Source organism: Bubalus kerabau, chromosome 4 (genome assembly GCF_029407905.1).
Source record: "Bubalus kerabau isolate K-KA32 ecotype Philippines breed swamp buffalo chromosome 4, PCC_UOA_SB_1v2, whole genome shotgun sequence".
Taxonomy (NCBI): domain Eukaryota; kingdom Metazoa; phylum Chordata; class Mammalia; order Artiodactyla; family Bovidae; genus Bubalus; species Bubalus kerabau.
Genome location: NC_073627.1, coordinates 36129109 through 36147396, shown reverse-complemented (window position 1 = coordinate 36147396; position 18288 = coordinate 36129109). Strand labels below are relative to the sequence as shown.

At 40.3% G+C, this 18288-nt stretch overlaps 1 protein-coding gene across 4 annotated transcripts in view; it reads right to left on the bottom strand.

Annotated features, from left to right (window-relative positions):
- Positions 1–18288, bottom strand: part of MYH10 (myosin heavy chain 10) — a 119880-nt gene that overhangs the window by 58149 nt on the left and 43443 nt on the right. For 3 of the 4 annotated variants that reach the window (XR_008713072.1, XM_055576566.1, XM_055576567.1), the window contains 2 exons: positions 17699–17801; positions 10739–10831 (listed from right to left, as the gene is read on the bottom strand). Coding sequence is in view for 2 of the 4 variants with exons in the window: in XM_055576566.1 (XP_055432541.1) it covers positions 10739–10831; positions 17699–17801 (196 nt within the window). In the remaining 2 variants the exon portion in view is untranslated. Of the gene's footprint in view, positions 1–10738; positions 10832–17698; positions 17802–18288 lie in introns of those variants that run through there. The other variant, XM_055576568.1, reaches the window with a different exon arrangement.

Genomic DNA, 18288 nt, shown 5'->3' with positions numbered 1-18288 from the left:
ACTACTCCATTGTTTTCAAGTCTGGGCACATAGCTATTCAGAGTGGCAACCATAAACACCTTTATTCTCTTCTGACAACAGCTTCTCACTTATTATTGCCTTTGCATTGTCAGAATGCAACACTGGAAGAATACCTAAAGCGTCTGACAGTCTGTAATTCTGTGAAGAGGAAGATCTTTTTTGATCTAGAACTGTAAAACATTTTCATTTTTAGATTTACAAGCACCAATTAGAATGGTCAATCCAATGAATCTCTTCATTTCGACACCATCTACTTCCCTTGAATCACTTTGATATACAATTTTGCCTTCAGCATTTGTCCTTTTATAAACCATACTGGATAAATGCTGATCCACAAACATCACAAAAGATGAAAGAGCACCATCACTCGGTCATTCAGAACACCAGTGGTCCAGATTCTTATTACAACATTCTCAGTGAGGAAATTCTTCCTCTTGAAAGACTAACTGGATGCCAAAGACATATTTTCTTTTGGTCTTTAGAAATACACTGTTCTTGGAGCTGAGAAAATTCAAGGCTACACCATTTGGAGACTCAATCTGAGACTTCTAGAACCAAGTTCACCATCATCGTTCAGAGTCTACAATGCTGCCTGTCTCTCTGCATTCATCTCCTTCATCTAACGCTTGTGAAATGTGTTCCTCTGTCATTCTTTTCTCTTGGCCATTTTGGTGAAAACTTTTGATTTTTCAACTGTGTTCACTGAAAGCTAAAAGTAGACTAAAAAATGCTCTCTGCAGTACTCTTTCATACCTTCTTGAAACATAGCACAATTCGTTGGGCAATGTAATAAGCAAACTAAAGGACGATGCAGTAGTCATCGTGATAGCATCCTACCAGGCAATTCCGTTACTCTTTACTATTCTGGTCTTGTTTTAACACTGTTGGGGATAGCTGATGAGTAATGATGAATCAATTCCCAGGATGATGAAATAGCAAAATGTTACAAAATACAGAAAAGATCACTAATATATCATAGTGATAAGATTACTAAAACCCCTAATTTTTCTTAGATTTATATAATGGTCCAAAGGAATCATATGGTAATTATGAGAGAAATGGGTTTTACTCTGTTTTTAAAAATGTCAATTGCATCCTTTTTATGTGGAAGACCCTTAAGAAAGAATAAAGTTTAAAAACTAACAGTCCTTACAGATAGTTAGAACTGCTCAAAAAAGAAACTAAATTAAAATCAGGTCCTGATGGTTATAATGAGGATTACAATTCTTTACTACTTTTAAATAGCTGTATCATTTATACAATACTTCACTGAGCTAAAAAAAAAAATAGCTATTTTAAAAGACAGTAGTCAAGATAATGTTATTACTTCAAAACTGCAAAGAATAAACTGCCAACCCACTGCTCAGATACTTTCTCAAACTTTTCTTTAACACTGTAGAAAAGTTAATCAAAATCATATCATACCACCTAATTCTTGCTGAGTACTTCACTTAAAACTTTGTTGTAGAGTAATATAAACTTTCAGCTTTCAATAAATTGTCTAATTTCTTTATTATATACTAATCTACATGCTGTTTAAGCTTTCAACTTCTTATACTATTTTCTATTCCCTTTTCTTTACACTCTACATCACAAGTTCAAAATTCATTAAAAAATTCTTTATTTGGGCAAAAGGACAAAGTTACCATACTGGCAATGTTGAACTCTAATAACTTTAAAATCTTACACTGAACATAATCCATTTTATATTTGGTGAGCTTATTTTTCCTTTACATCATCGGAGAATATAAACTAAAAAAAGGAAGTTACATTCAGAGGAGAAACTGGAAGGAAAAAAAAAAGCACACTAAATTTTGGGCTTCTGAACAAGTAACCTAAAAAGAAATGTCCCAGGTTATTTTAGACATGTGCTCACTTACTTGGATAAATAAGCAAAGTCACCAACACACAACACCTAACTTTCATATCGGCTCCCTAGCCATCGGTCCACTTTCCTTTTCATAACCAGCACCTGTAGCTGCTCTAACCATTACAGTTAATGCCAAACAAGTATCTTTTGGCTGAATGAAAAGGGCCAGGCAAAAAATCATGAAGAAAGTGGGGTGAGCGAGCCTACATGTGGAGAGGGAGCAGAGTGGACGGGGGTGTTCCTCTAGCCCTCCCCTGACCCCAAAGGAAATTAGTACCTCCTCACATACCCAATCAGTACTCTTTCAGAATTAACATTTTGTTAACATACAAATCTAGACCAAAGTGGAAAACAAGTTGAGTTTTACTATTAAGTGGGTTGGGTCCTCTAATCTTTTAAACACAGTATGAAGAAACTTGTGGAAGATTTTGTTGTTGTTCAGTTGCTAAGTCATGTCCTAAGTCAGGAGTCTTCGTGACCCCATGGACTGCAGCATGCCAGCCTCCCCTGTCCGTCACCTTCTCCCAGAGGATGCTCAAACCCATGGCCATTGAATCACTGTGGAAGATGTCTGCTCTGTATCTGATTCCCATACAGGTCAGATAGTCAAACCAGGATTTCGTCAACAAAGACAAAAACAAAGGAAAAAGCAAAAACAGGACAAGTATTTTACATTATGTATGAATGACAGAGGATGCATTTTGATGCCATGCACATTGTGTTCCCATCCAAGGACAACTAAGACAGTGTGTTACCTGCAAGAGTCTGAACAGCAGACAACTAGCATCCTCTCTGTTATGTAAAACTGAAACTGTTAAGAATTTCACTCAAAAGAGGCAATAGGACAACTTGGATATTTTGATACTATTAAGAAAATAAGAAAATTATCTTAAAGAATTTTATCCCCTCTGAATTGACATCGACTTTCTAGAGCTTTTTCTGGTGGGTGGTTACGACATATCCATAGTAATTAAACCTACATCGTTAGCACCTTACTACAGGGACAATGCAGTCTTCACGCTCTGAAAATCCTTTTTTCCTTCTTCCTAATTTGTATTTAAAGTTGTTGTAAGATCTGTACTTTGCTAGAAAACACAGTAGCCTAGACAGTGTGCTGTGTGTGTGAGTGAGTTTGCTCCAGGAAGAATCTCCAGTCTGGAGGTAGCTATTTGCCCTAAATGGGAAAACTCATTCGGGAAGTAATTAGCCAGGACACAATCCCGAGGCCAGATGGCTATTTTAAACGCTCCAGCTATTTTAATCTCCGAACTACACCAGAAGCTTTGTTAATTAGTAAAATGAGTTTTCTTATGAATTAAGTGGCCTTGTTACTTAGTATAATGGATGTTTGAAATTCCTGGGGGAAAATGAGTGACATTAAGAGCCCTGGTCTGACTGGAAATACACAGATGTCCGCCAGCCAGTCTGGTGTGGGCCGGGTGTCAGGGCTGCAGCAAGCCCCAAGGGCTGGGAGGGCAGCAGCTCGCTTGGAGGACGAGGGATGCCCGTGTAGACCCCATCCTGTCTCGGATGCCGTCACGTTGGCCTCAGTAAATCTACAGAAAGTCTGGGTGAGGGTACTAAAGACAGAGCATCGACCGTGTTCAATTTACCTACAAAACTGATTTTGGTGCCTCCTGGCCAATACAGGTCAGGGTACAGGACTCTGACTCACTTTCGTTGTAACTTGGTAGCCAAGCAGTAGGGAGATCACCTGGAGCCTTTATCTGGCTCCAATGGTTGGAAGCTAATTAGCTATTAATACCTTGAGGTACATAACTTGGGAATTGCCAAACTGGCTTAAATCTTTACAAAAGAAGGAAAAAAAGAGAAAAGAACAAAAAGGGAAAAGATGTGAGGAAGTATGGAGCGTGATCCCCACTAAAACTTTCTGAGGGAAGATGTATCTGCCGATACAATCATTTTGAAATTGAAATCCCTGTTTCAAAGTTTCATTACAAGAGATTCATTTTACATAAACCTCTCCATCTGGAATGCATCTGACTTCTCAGTAAACAGAGAGCTGGCCTAACTGTGAACAATTATTTTCATAAGGGTAATGCTCTCCTAAAGAATCTCCTTTAATACAAACCATATGCTAGCATCTTTGGAAAAAAAGATATTCTTCAGGAAATTACTCGTCTATATCAGATCAAAGAAATGGAAACAAATGGATTCTAAAGTTTATGGAATTTATAGTTTCAAATATTTTCACTGCAAGCACGTGGCTTTAAACGACTACATGGAATTCCACTGGACACACAATTCATCTTTTAACATCACACTGCTCTTTCATGTTGAGGTCCAACACCAACCCCAACCCCAGGCCTGGCCTAGCCATGGTGCCAGAGCCTCCCTCCTGGCCAGAGCCCCACACTTCTAAATCTGGGGCATAGGCACTATGGAAAGCAGTATGGAGGTTCCTTAAAAGGCTAAAAATAGTCATCATATGATCCAGCAATCCTGTTCCCGGGCATATATCCAGAAAAGATGAAAACTCGAATTCAAAAAGATAATATGCACCCTAATGTTCATAGCAACACTATTTATAATAGCCAAGACATGGAAGCAGCCTAAATGTCCATCAACATGTTTATCAACAATGGATAAAAATGTGGTGGGGGTGTGTGTGTGTATATATATACACACACATATATATATATACACGTACACAATAGAACTCATTCATAAAAAAGAATGAAATTGCCATCTGCAACAAGATGGATGGAGCTAGAGATTATCATACAGAGTGAAGTAAGTTAGACAAAGAAAGACACATATATGATACTGCTTACATGTGGAATCTAAAAAATAATGCAAATGGATTTATTAACAAAACAGAATCAGACTCACAGACATAAAAAACAAACTTATGGCTACCAAAGGGAAAGGGAGGACAGGGATAAATTAAGAGTACGGGATTAACAGATATATACTACCACATATGAAACAGATAAGCCACTAGGATTTACTGTATAGCACTGGGAATGATATAGGTTAATATCTTGTAATAACCTGTAACAGAACAGAATCTAAAAATATATATATATGTATAACTGAATCATTTTTGCTGTATATCTGAAACTAACACAATGTTGCAAATCAACTATTAAAAAAAAAGGCAAAAAAATTAGGGCATGCATATTCCCTGAGAGCCTGGCACGTGCACATGCTACCTGAGCTCAAATGTATGTGATGGCAAGTGATCAAAAAGTTAAAATGAAGGTGAGCTCTGTCCACTGATTAGTCCAAGGGTCTAAAAGAGTGTCTAGCACTTAGTAGACAACCACACTGTAACTGAATGGATTCCAAAGACGTCTACACACCTATGTACGTGGGAGGCACAGAGCCAGTGACTAAGGATCTGGAAAGCAAGATGGGAAGGGCCCCTACCATCAGGGATCTTATATCCTAGCAGGAAAGAAATCACAGATGAGCACAGCACAAACCACAGACTGTGGGAAGTGCTATGAAGGAAAACAGCAGGAGGCTGGGAGAGGGAACACAGGGAAACCTCCTTAGATCTGATTTAGGTTTTGAGACAAACGAAGAGTATAGGGGACAAAGATGGAGAAACTTGGACAGACTGGAAATACGTTCTGGAAGTGGACCCACACAATTCACTCCTGGCCTGGACATGAACAAAAAGTCAAGGATGACTCCTAGGTATTTTGGTTTTCTAGGTTTTGTTGATTCTATTTTGTTTTACGCTTAAGCAACTGGGTGACTTGATTGTATCGTTTATTCACCTAAGACTTACAAAAAGATACTTTGAAAGAAAAAGAAAAAAGTTCCATTTGGAATATGTCAATTTGAGAAATCTATTAGACATCCAAATGGAGATAACACGTAAGCAGCACAGTGACCAGCAAAGAATAGGTGCTTACTTAATAATTAACTGAAATGCACAACAAAAAAATCCAATCATGTAAAATTTGAAAATGAGTCTACACTGGCTACTGTCTAACCCCCTGAGAACCAGGGTTGGCAACATCCACTGACCACTGCTAAAATGTTTTAACTCAATGTGGAATGAGAGTTGATCAGTGGAACTAATATTGCTAAAATCAACCTTCTTGTGTTATTGTGCAGTTAAAGCCTTATGATAATAGTAACTGGTTACGAAACTCTTTCTTTAAAAAAATACTATACATATCAACGTAAAGTTGACTTTCTAAAAATTAAAACTCAAAGTCAACAATTTAAAGGCATCTTTGTTTCTTGGTTGAATGATTAGCTATGTCTAACAACACTGCCTTAATAAAAAACCTTTTCTAAAAAGATCAGCTTTTACTATATTAGATGGTGCATACTTAGTGATGATTATTCAGTAGCACAAGCACTTTGGAAGGTAGAACCTCAGCTGAATCAGGGTTTGTTGAGAATTTACATTGATGTATGATTCCTGCTAGAATCAATTTTCCTGGAAACAATCTAAGAAATTCTTCCCACCAGTAGAATGTATAATAACAAGTTCCCACCAGAATAATCTTTATCAACCTTTGGACAAGCTGTGCCAATAACAAGCATTAAGGGGACTATGTACAGTTACTACTTTACAATGAATTTCCTAATTTAGACTACCATTTAAAGGAGAACATCAGAGGAGTTTCTCAACCTCCATATAACTGATGTGTGGGGATAACTCTGGTGTGGGGCCTCCTGTACACTGCAGAACGTTCAGCAATATGCCTGGCCTCCACCCACGAGATGCCAAGTGTAGGAACCCTAGGGGATCCCAAATTGAGACCCACTGATCTACAGTAATGCAAATTACAGATTTGTTATTTTAGATGCTAAGTTGCGTCTGACTCTTTTGCGACCCCACGGACTGTTGCCCACCAGGCTCCTCTATCCATGGGATTTCCCAGGTAAGAATACTAGAGTGGGTTACCATTCCTTTCTCTAGGGGATCTTCCCAACCCAGGGATCAAACTTGTGTCTCCAGCACTAGCAGGCGGATTTTTTTTTTTTTTTAACCTCTGAGCCACCTGGGAAGCCCGTGGAACTGAGGCCTCTTGCCAAAAGCTACCCAAGTAACAAGCTGGGAAGCTAAGCTCCTCCAGCCTCAGCAGCCTTCAGATGCTTAGCGCTAGGCAATCACACGGTAATGACGACCTCCTGGCAGACCCTGAACCAGAACCAGCACCCAGCAACACTGAGACAATAAATGCTCTACATCACTAGGACTTACGGTATCTGGTTACAAAGCAGTAGACTCTAATACCTGTCTCTCTGTCCCAAACACAAGATCCCCATCAGCTGAGTCCTTACCTTTTAATAATGGGATCACCACATTCTAGACCAAAGGACAGGTCTGGTTAGTTGCAGTTTACCTTTTCTAGGCAAAAGTGAGACAAATGGGCACAAAACTGTTTCTCTTGGATTTGGAATGTGGTTTGGGGGAGGGGGGCGTTTAGAAATCAGGACAGACTGGCACCTTGATTTATGTGGTAAAATAAAACATTATCCACTACGAAGTCCTTGAAAATCTTTACAACACTCTCATACCAAAGCTGGTAGCTATCTCCCGCTCCATGACATAGCCACTAAACACAGGGCTTTCAGCAAAATTTAAGATTTAATTGTGGCTCAGATTCAACTCTGATGATCCATGGAATGACAGAAACTCTAAACGCAGCTCAATTTCCTCAGATCTGAAAGCCAGAGCCATGCTTCTTACTGACACAGGCATATTTGTTATCCCACTCTGTAGAGAAAAAGCTAAAATAATTACTAAACGAACTTGGACTAAGCAGATCTTCAGATTTTATCTTACTAGGAATAAACAGTATTCCAAGCAAATACGCCCCTACTACTTTTCACATAACCTGGAAAGCCTCCTGCACTTCAACTACCTCTGAGGGTATTAGGTGTTAGGGTGGAGTTGTCCCCACCACCCCCAAATTCATATGCTGAAATCCTAATGTCTACTAGCTCAGAGCAAGACTATATTTAAAGAAAGGGTCTGCACAAATGTAATTAAGTTAAAATGAGGTCATAATGGTGGGCTGAATCCAACGTGACTGGGGTCTTAGAAGAACAGAACAAACATGCAGAGGGAAGACCACATGAATTCCCAGGAGATGGCTGTCCACAAGCCAAGGAGACAGACCTCGGAAGAAACCAACCCTGGCCACACACTGATCTCAGACTTTATCCTGCACTGTGAAAAAACACAGTCTGCAGTGCTCTGTTTCGGCAGCCTGGGCACAAGTAATACAGAGGGTTATCGGCTGCCTTTGTATACCGGGTCCCCTATGGTCTGGTCACTCACCTAGAGTCAGACATCCTGGACTGCGAAGTCAAGTGGGCCTTAGGAAGCATCACCATGAACAAAGCTAGTGGAAGTGATAGAATTCTAGCTGAGCTATTTCAAGTCCTAAAAGATACTGTGAAAGTGCTGCACTCAATATGCCAGCAAATTTGGAAAACTCACCAGTGGCCACAGGACTGGAAAAGGTCAGTTTTCATTCCAATCCCTAAGAAAGGCAATGCCAAAGAATGTTCAAACTACTGCACAATTGCACTCATCTTACACACTAGCAAAGTAATGCTCAGAATTCTCCAAGCTGGGCTTCAAAATAGTACGTGAATGGAGAACTTCCAGATGTTCAAGCTGGATTTAGAAAAGGCAAGAGGAACCAGAGATCAAATTGCCAACATCCACTGGATCACAGAAAAAGCAAGAGAGTTACAGAAAAATATCTACTTCTGCTTTATTGATTACACCAAAGCCTTTGACTGTGTGGATCACAACAAACTGTGAGGAATTCTTAAAGAGATGGGAATTCCAGACCACCTTACCTGCCTCCTGAGAAATCTATACGCAGGTCAAGAAGAAACAGTTAGAACTGGACATGGAACAACAGACTGGTTCCAAACTGGGAAAGGAGTACATCAAGGCTGTATATTGTCACCCTGCTTATTTAACTTCTATGAAGAGTATATCACATGAAATGCCAGGCTGGATGAAGCACAAGCTGGAATCACGACTGCCGGGAGAAATGTTAATAACCTCAGATATACAGATGACACCACCCTTACAGTAGAAAGCAAAGAGGAACTAAAGAGCCTCTTGATGAAAGTGAAAGAGGAGAGTGAAAAAGTTGGCTTAAAATTCAACATTCAAAAAACTAAGATCAAGGCATCCGGTCCTGTCACTTCATGGCAAACAGATGGGGAAACAACAGAAACAGTGACAGGTTTTATTTTTTGGGGCTCCAAAATCACTGCAGATGGTGACTGCAGCTATGAAATTAAAAGATGCTTGCTCCTTGGAAGAAAAGCTATGAACAACCTAGACAGCATATTAAAAAGCAGAGACATTACCTTGCCAACAAAGGTCCATCTAGTCCAAGCTATGGTTTTTTTCAGGAGTCATGTATGGATGTGAGAGTTCGGACCATAAAGAAGGCTGAGCACCTAAAAATTGATGCTTCTGAACTGTGGTATTGGAGAAGATTCGTGAGAGTCCCTTGGACTGCAAGTAGATCCAACCAGTCCATCCTAAAGGAAATCAGTCCCGATTATTCATTGGAAGGACTGACGATGAAGCTCCAAAAGACCCTGATGCCAGGAAAGGTTGAAGGCAGGAGAAGGGGACGACAGAGGATGAGATGGTTGGATGGCATCACCGACTCGATGGACATGAGTGTGAGCAAGCTCCAGGAGTTGGTGATGGACAGGGAGGCCTGGCGTGCTGCAGTCCATGGGGTCACAAAGAGCCGGACACGACTGAGCGACTGACATGAACTGAACTATAGTCTGGTGGTTTCTAATTCCAGAAACCACGTCATCAGACTATTGTATGGACCGCAACTTTACACCCCCATGGTAAAAAAAAAAGTCACAGTTATCCTGATTTCCAAAAACCGCCCATTGAGGAATCGTTAGAATTAAAGTTGCCTTGATTCTGGCCTTCTTAACTTTAACCAAGACGTCTAATACCAGAGGAGGGAGGAAAAACAGAGAAACAACTCCAGCTATTGAAGCAGAAATAGCAGAAGCTGAACAACTTGCTATCCAAGTATTGACTCTGAGAAGCTGGAAAAGGGAAGGCCATGTCCTGTGACACTGATCTTGCTGTCATTCAGGAAAATGTCCCTAGACGAGCTGTGCGCGCTGAGGGAGAAAGTCAAGTTTTCACTGAATTCAGCGAGTGGAATGGCTGAGAAGAAAATTTTAGAGAAGTACCAACCCAATATTCCGTGATAATCTATATGAGAAAAGAACCTAAGAAATGAATGAATACATGGGCCTGTATAACTGAATCACTCTGCTGTACACCTGAAACTAACACCACTCTGTAAATCAACTATACCCCAATAAAACTAAAATATTAAAAATAAATAAAGGGAAGTAATGGTAGTGATAAATTATTCTGAGATCCATATATCATAGAAACAGCAAGGTACAAAGACAACAATTTACCACATCAAATTCCACCTTCACTTTGTTCAGGGTGCCCAGTGCTACGTTAACTACTTGACATGCACCTCATTTAATCTCCATGACCAGCCCAGAATCATTTATATCATCCCCAACTAAAGTGAAGAAATAAGTTCAGAGAGGTTATAACAACACAACCACAGAATACATAACTATATATTTATATATAATAAACATACGATTTAAATTACTTTCCCATTTGTTTTTTCCTCCTTTTTTTTGCTTTTCAAAATGTGACTACTAGGAAAATTTTAATTACATGTGACTTGCACTGTATTTCTATTCACTGTTCCATACTACATCTGTTAGGGAGGAAGATACTTTATTTGCTTAATCATAGTAGACATTTAACTAGAAGTCTGAGGAACGAAAGGTTTCTGGCACTTTTAGACTTACAAAACGAGATGAGTTATCATTTTTCACAGTCTTTGCGTTTCCAAATGATTCCAGGATTGGATTTGCTTGCAAAAGCTGCCGTTCAAGTTCCCCCTAAAAGACATCACACATAAACACAGACATAAATAAAAGCAAATGTATGTTAATCTCTCTACTCTGTTCCTCAAAGGAAAAGCAAACAAAACACTGCCTCTTTCCTCAGTTTTCTCATTTGCCATCTAACAAATTTTGTTGTTGGCTTCTTATTCTCGGTCTTATGGGCTCTGCTAAGGGGGAAAAAAAAAAAAATCAGCCTCTATCAACTGACCACAAGGAGAAGAAGATGTCACATTGAACAGAGATGCTAAACATAAGGTAATAAGACTTGCCATTTCCCAAGATTTAACATGTTATCTTAATGACACAGGCAGGGCAACACCCTCATCTCCAAATTCAGAGATGACAAAGATGGTGAGGCTACAGAATTCTTGCTCAAATTTAAAAAGCTAAGCATATCATATTTGGTGTAATGTATGCTTTATTCAGTGTCCTTAGTTACATGCAAACTGAACTGAAGTCACTCAGTCGTGTCCGACTCTTTGCAACCCCATGGACTATAGCCCACCAGGCTCCTCCGTCCATGGGATTCTCCAGGCAAGAATACTGGAGTGGGTTGCCATTTCCTTCTCCAGGGGATCTTCCCAACCCAGGGATCGAACCTAGGTCTCCTGCATTGCAGGCAGACGCTTTAACCTCTGAGCCCCCAGGGAAGCCTACTTACATGCAAATTAAGCTATAAAACAGTTCACAAACAAAAGATGTAAGTATATTAATATGTGCTTTAATCATGAAATACAACAGAAAGCTGCATGAGAAAGCATGAAGCCATTTCTGGCCATAAAAAGCACTACAAAATGACCCTATGCCCGGGGAATATAATTTCAGAATTATACTGTAAGACTTAAAATCCTTTTCCAAACACAAATCTTACCTGTGTATTTTAAAATACCCACCATTATTCTAAACCTAAATAAAGAAATAAAAAACACTAATATGCTTCTCTAAGCAAAAAAAAAAAAAAAAAAAAAAAAAGAGTATAAGGAACCTCAGGTAAGATTTTTAAATGAATGGCCGGTTGCTATCATCAAACCCAAAGCCAGGAACAAGTATATACCCTAAGGCAGTCTCAGCCAGTGTGGTTAGACGTCAGGAGGTGCCGTTCCCTCCGGGAAAGGGTGGGGAATGTGCCTGAGACCGTGACACAGTGTGTGCTCTGGAGCACTTATCTGGACTGCCGGGTTTCCCAGGGCTTCCCCACAGTCCACAGTTGTGTCAGCAGAAACCAGTCAAGGACTAGCGCTGCCACGCGAATGTCATGACACAGCGTCAACCCACGTTCTCAGCTCTAGATAATACGCTCCCTGTACAGGGAACCTTCCTGTTTATGGACTTCAAGGGACACCAGACTATTTCTGATGTAAATCTTTCTAAACTCTACATGCTATCAAAGTTTCTCAAACACAGTATCCTGAACCAATGTCAACAAGGCTGAAGGTCATCATTAAGGACAGCAGCCACTGTGCTGTGATACAACAGAGCCTTCTCCCTCGAGGTCAGAGGTCACAGCCATCACAGTCTGTGGCCACCATCTCACAAAGCCCTTGGTGCACTGGCTCTGCAGCAATGCTTTGGGCTGTATGATTCCTTAACCTCACTGTGTGATAAGGGTGTAGAAACTGTCCGAAAAAATACTGCCTGACAGATAGGTGGGGCATTGCATTTATCTGACACGGCCACAGTTAGCTCAAGGAATCAGAACATAAATTCCTTAAAACTACACACTATCCTACCAAATCATAATAAAAACACTTCCAATAATAATTTATCTTTAAAATGGTCTCCTAACTTGAAGACAAAACAAGTATTGTATACCTCATTTTAATATTCCCTAGACATGGCTTCACAAGAGTTGTTTGGGTCAAGATAATTGTTTTTTTTTCCCCTCCCTGGCATGTATATGTTGTGTGTGTGTGTTTGTGTGTGCACACACTGTGTGCATGTGATCCACTGATCTTGATCCCATTCTTTCATTTCGCTTAAAGGCACCGGTTGCATCCTCTACATCAAGTCAAAATAATGTTCTGTGAATGTCTGCTGAATGGACAGATAATGACAGGTCCAAGCACACTCTATCAGTATCTGGGGAGGGGATGGTGGTGAGCCAGAGGTGGCAGGAAGATTTGGATTAAGGATCTTCATAGTCATTGTGCTGGGTGTGGAGATATGGGTCCCAGCTATGGGGGCCACTCCATTAACAGGGATGTGGTGGTACATCTCTTCCAGTGGGTTTCTGACATGATTGAGCCCGATTATAGATCTCAAAGACTCAGGAATGAATCATATAAAGCTTGACCCAAAGCTAGTACTATACGATACACAAAAATGATCTTTAGGTAAGAAATTACCACTAAATATGATCATTGCTACACTGAATAATTCCATACTTAGGTAGAAAGTGCTTACAGCTCCCAACCAAATTATGAAGCCATTTATAAACCTCCAGGGGCAGTGACTAAAGTGATAACCTTTCCACTGGAACGGCACGGGCAAAGTTCCTCTATTTCTATTCTATGTGGTAACAAGAAATGTCACTGTGGAACATGGGGAAAAGAAATTACTATTAACTACTGAAATTATTTTTAAAGTTCTAAGTATTTAAATTATTAGTGCTTTAAAGGTTTGCCAATTCTGATAAAAACTACACCCCCGTGTTTATTACATAATGTATTACATGTACTTGCTATATGATAGATACAGAATGAGTTTGAAGTTGGTGAAAATAAAAAAAAAAACACAAAAAAACCACACACACACATCTTTCAAAATTCCAGTTCAGCCAGCAAGGGGACTCCAGCTGGCCTCCTGCTGCTCTCATAGGCCCAACAGGCAAAGCTGTGGCTTTCCCACTGACCACAGAGTAGGGTTGGAAGCTGGTGAAAGTGAGTCACTCAGTTGTGCCTGACTCTGCGACCCAATGGACTATACAGTCCATGGAATTCTCCAGGCCAGAATACTGGAGGGGATAGCCTTTCCCTTCTCCAGGGGATCTTCCCAACCCAGGGATCGAACCCAGGTCTCCCACATTAAAGGCGGATTCTTTACCAGCTGAGCTAGAAGGGAGGCTCTAGAATACTGGAGTGGGTAGTCTATCCCTTCTCTAGGGGATCTTCCCAACCTAGGAATCGAACTGGGGTCTCCAGCATTGCAGGCAGATTCTTTAGCAACTGAGCTATCAGGAAAGCTGGTGACGGCAACTAATCACATGTTGAGAACCAATCTCTAGGATAGGCTATAATTTCTGTGCTTGCCACTTGCTATCTGTTACCCTTCTGTCTCAGTTCAAGGCAGTTTAGACCAGTAGATACAAAGTCATCTGGAAGCTGCCATCTGACATGGCTGACTGAGCAGTCAGTGGGGAGGTGGGTGGGCCTGAAGAGGTCATTCTCGGGGGATGGTCAAGTTTAAGAAATTAGTTGTCTTCAAACCCGCTCTGAAATTGCACCTTGTCCAGGCTTCAGAGTGGCCTTGAATACCATGCCAGACAGCAAGGGTCTGTAACAGCGACACACGACGAGGGAACTTGGACTGAAGATGGACTTGCAGTCGGCTGGGGCATTAAGCCAAATGACAACTCATTTTGTTACAACAAGTAAAAGTTTACAGGTAAATGTTTTACTTCTTAAATACTGTGGCCTTAATTTTGAAAATTTATATTTGTTCATATGTCTATAGTGAAGATGAAGTTATAAAATACATTAAAAAAAAAAGAACACTTCACAGTGCTAGGAGGGCCTCAATAAAAAGACAATGACAGGTATTGACTAGGATATGGAGAAATTGGCACGCTCATACATTGCTGGGAATGTAAAGTGGTATAGCCTCTATAGAGAAGTCTGGCAGTTCCTCAAAACGTTAAACAGAAAGTTTCCACAACCCAGCAATTCCACTCCAGGTATACACCCAAGAGAAGTGAAAAGGTATGTCCATGTGAAAATTGATACATTGTGGCATTATTCATAATGGTCCCAAAGCGGAAACAATCCAAACGTCCATCAACTGATGAATGGATAAACAAAACATGACGAATATAATATAACGGGTTGTTATTTGGCCATAAGAAGGAATGGAGCACTTACACATGCTCCAACAAGGACAAACCTTTGAAAACATTATGCAAAGTGAAAAAACAGTCACAGAGAACCACATGTTATGTGATGCCATTCACATAAAATCCTCAGAATAGGTGGATTCAGAGAGACAGAAAGTGATTAATGATTTCCAGGGGGGACATGGAAGGTGATTCCTATGGGTAAAGGGTTTCTTTTTGGGGGTCATGAAAATATTCCAAAATTGATTGCAGTAGTAACTGTGTGACTAGACTAAAAAATAAACAAACCCCACTGAACTGTATGCTTTAAAAGGGTGAATTTTGTGGGACATGAATTTAAACCTCAATAAAGTTGTTAAGGGAAAAAGAGCCAAGAGCAAATAAATTAAAGATTCACAAAATCTGGAGGCTACAAATGCCTTTCCTTTTTTTTTTTTACAATTTATACTGCTGTTTAGTGATAAAATGCTATCAATTTATACAAATGGTTCCTGGGAATCCAAGTAAGTTTTGCCTATAAGGTTCAACATAAATTCAGAAACCACTTACAGGGAACCAAAAGAAACACTGACCTTACAAAGTAAAACCATTATTTTATGACAGTCATCCTCACAATGGGGTGAGGAAATCAAGCCTAGGGGCACTTGGGAAAGGATGGGGGTGTAGGGAGAGAAGTAAGTTCTTGAGATGACCCTCCCCAGGGTATGACCAGTAGTCTCTAGGCTCAGGAGTGTCTCATATTCCTCAGTGTGCTGGGGAAGAAAAATTAATGGAGAACCAGTGGTCTCCTCTTGTTTCTAAAGACATGGCATAACTACTACTTGACTAGTGTTAAAATAAACTTGGGAAAGCAGCACAGAAGAGTCTGCACAGAGAACATGCAAAGACATGCAAGTCAGTAACAACAGCGCAGCACGGCCCAGAGAAGCTGGTGTCTTCTGGAGGGAACCCAGCTTGACTGGACCCAAAGCAAAATCTCGGGGTAAGCATGCTACTCACAGGGGTCCACTCGGTAGTTGTTTCTGACATTGAAACAAAACGTTAACGATGATGATGTATGTAAGCCAAAGGATTAGGAAACCTAAATCTGTAGGTTAATTATTTAATGCTATTTTGCTAGTGATCTAGGTACATATTAAAAGGTCATTTAGCATGTACTCTAAAGCTCAAAGAAAATCTGGTTGCTGGTCTAGAGATTCCTTCTTTAACTGGCCAAAGAGCCATTCACTATCATGTAGGATAGTGATGATTTCATTCATCCTCCCAATTCGCATCACTGGTGTGGTCTGCAGTTAAAAGCAAAGGAACATCATGGGATTTAATGGGTGTGGTACAAGCTTTGGCATCTGAGAATCTCTTAAGAATTCTAAAGAAAGGTATCTGAAAATCTGTCTGTGACTATTCCTTTAGAGGCTTCTGATTGCTTCTTCATGGTGATAGGTTGTTTTCATAGGACTATCATTTACTGCTTTATGCTAGCTTTGCAGCAGCATGCTTGCAGAAAGACATACAAACCAAAACCATTCCAATGCTAGGGAAAGGGTCAAGTCCAGGTGCAGACACCTCAGTCTATCTAAGGCATGTGGCTCAGCCCTGCCCTCCTCCTCTATCAGGACATGCTCTGGTCCATGGTCTGCCAGATGCTATGCTCTGTGGGGCTAAAAGCAAGGCATCTGATAGGAAGAATAACACTCCTCTACAACTTGCCCAGGACAAAAAAATTCTAAATTTATATATTAAATACAATGAGACTTTCAGGTTACACATATCAGACCACACAATGTTAACAGATCAGAAACTGTTACCGTTGCAACCCTAAATTCAAAATTTGATATATGGCATGAAGTTAGGTTTCCACATGCTTAAGAAGTATTAAAGTGATTCTGCCTGGCCACTGACACATGAAACCCTAAGTTTACAGGCTTCACAAACATATGATTCCAAGTCATAATGAAAGGGTAAATAAACATCAAAGTTCCTCTAGAAAACAAAGGTAAAGCAAAAGGGCATGCTGCTTCTCAGGAACAGTGAGCCTCAAAGCAACACATTTTCAAAAAGAAACATTTTGTTCATAAGAGATTTCACTCAGAGCTAATGGTATTTGTGCCTAGTAGCGACTCAGTCTAAAGACAGAAATTACTGCAAACATTCATGACTAAGAAACAAAGAAAAGCACTTGCCTGGTGTTTCACTGGTTTAGGTGATTCCTGCTGCTCAGTTACAAACAGACAAATGCAAACGTTAGCAAGTTTGGGTCTTTTCCTAGCAGTAAAGCCACATCCAAAGCACCAAGTCAGCGAGAGGGTTAGAACTGTGAAAGCGGGCTTGGCTGGCGTCTCTCAGGGGGTATTAACGACTACATCTGCATATCTACAAGTCAAGGATAACTGACGTGTTATATTCTTACACCTTTTCTGTCATCAATTCTCCCCCAAATTTCTATCCTGCCCTCAGGCTGCTGTTGGTGGTAGCTCTCTAAGTTCAGAAAGAACCACTGAAAATATCTGAGGATATTTCTCTGGTAGTTAAAAACTGAGAAGTCTTCATGAGCCTTGCTTATTGACTTCTAACAATCCTTACCACAACTCTGCAAGAGATCAGGCTTTGAGTTACAACCATAATTTCAGTTTGCCCTGTTGGAATTGCCAGTTACCAGCAATTTCTTGATGTCCTAGCCCCTCCTTGCTGGGGGAGACAAGGAAGCTGTCAATAAAGGCAGCGCACTGAGCACCCTCACTTCCTTATTCTTGTTTCTGAAATTACTAAAGAATAAATCTAAGGGTTTTAAAAACAAGGGCAGAACAAAAACTTACAGGAATATTATGGTCCTTTCGTCCTTTATGTGAAGAAGCAACATGAGCAAGGTACTGAATGACTTTCTTAGTGTTTTCTGTCTTCCCGGCACCCGATTCGCCCCTGGAAGATATAGTAACACAGTCTGCTTTAGAAAACACAGCACACACATTCCCAACCTGTAATCAACAAAAGTAAACTGATTTGAAACTAGAATTAGTAAGAAGTAAAAAGAGAGTAAGTAGGGGGAAAAAAGAAACAAAACACAACACTATCACCAGTAGCTGGAAAATGATTTTTAAATGGTATAAATTAAATACGTTCTTTTGGTAGATGCCAGTTAAGAGGACAGAGGAAAATGTTCACGACACTTCCCCACCTGTGCTAGGTATCAGTGGCTCTGCCAGAAAAGTGAAGTTTATTAGAATGTTTACAAAGAAATTCCTCAGCACCAGAAATATATCCAGCACTAGAACCAGAATTTCTAGAACAATTAGACTAAGGTAACTGAATCTGCAGGAATCGAATGAATCCTGGGATCCCCGCTGATCACGGACAGCATCTTCAAGGCCTGAATACCTTTTAGGCTCATCCCTCAGAGCTGATGATG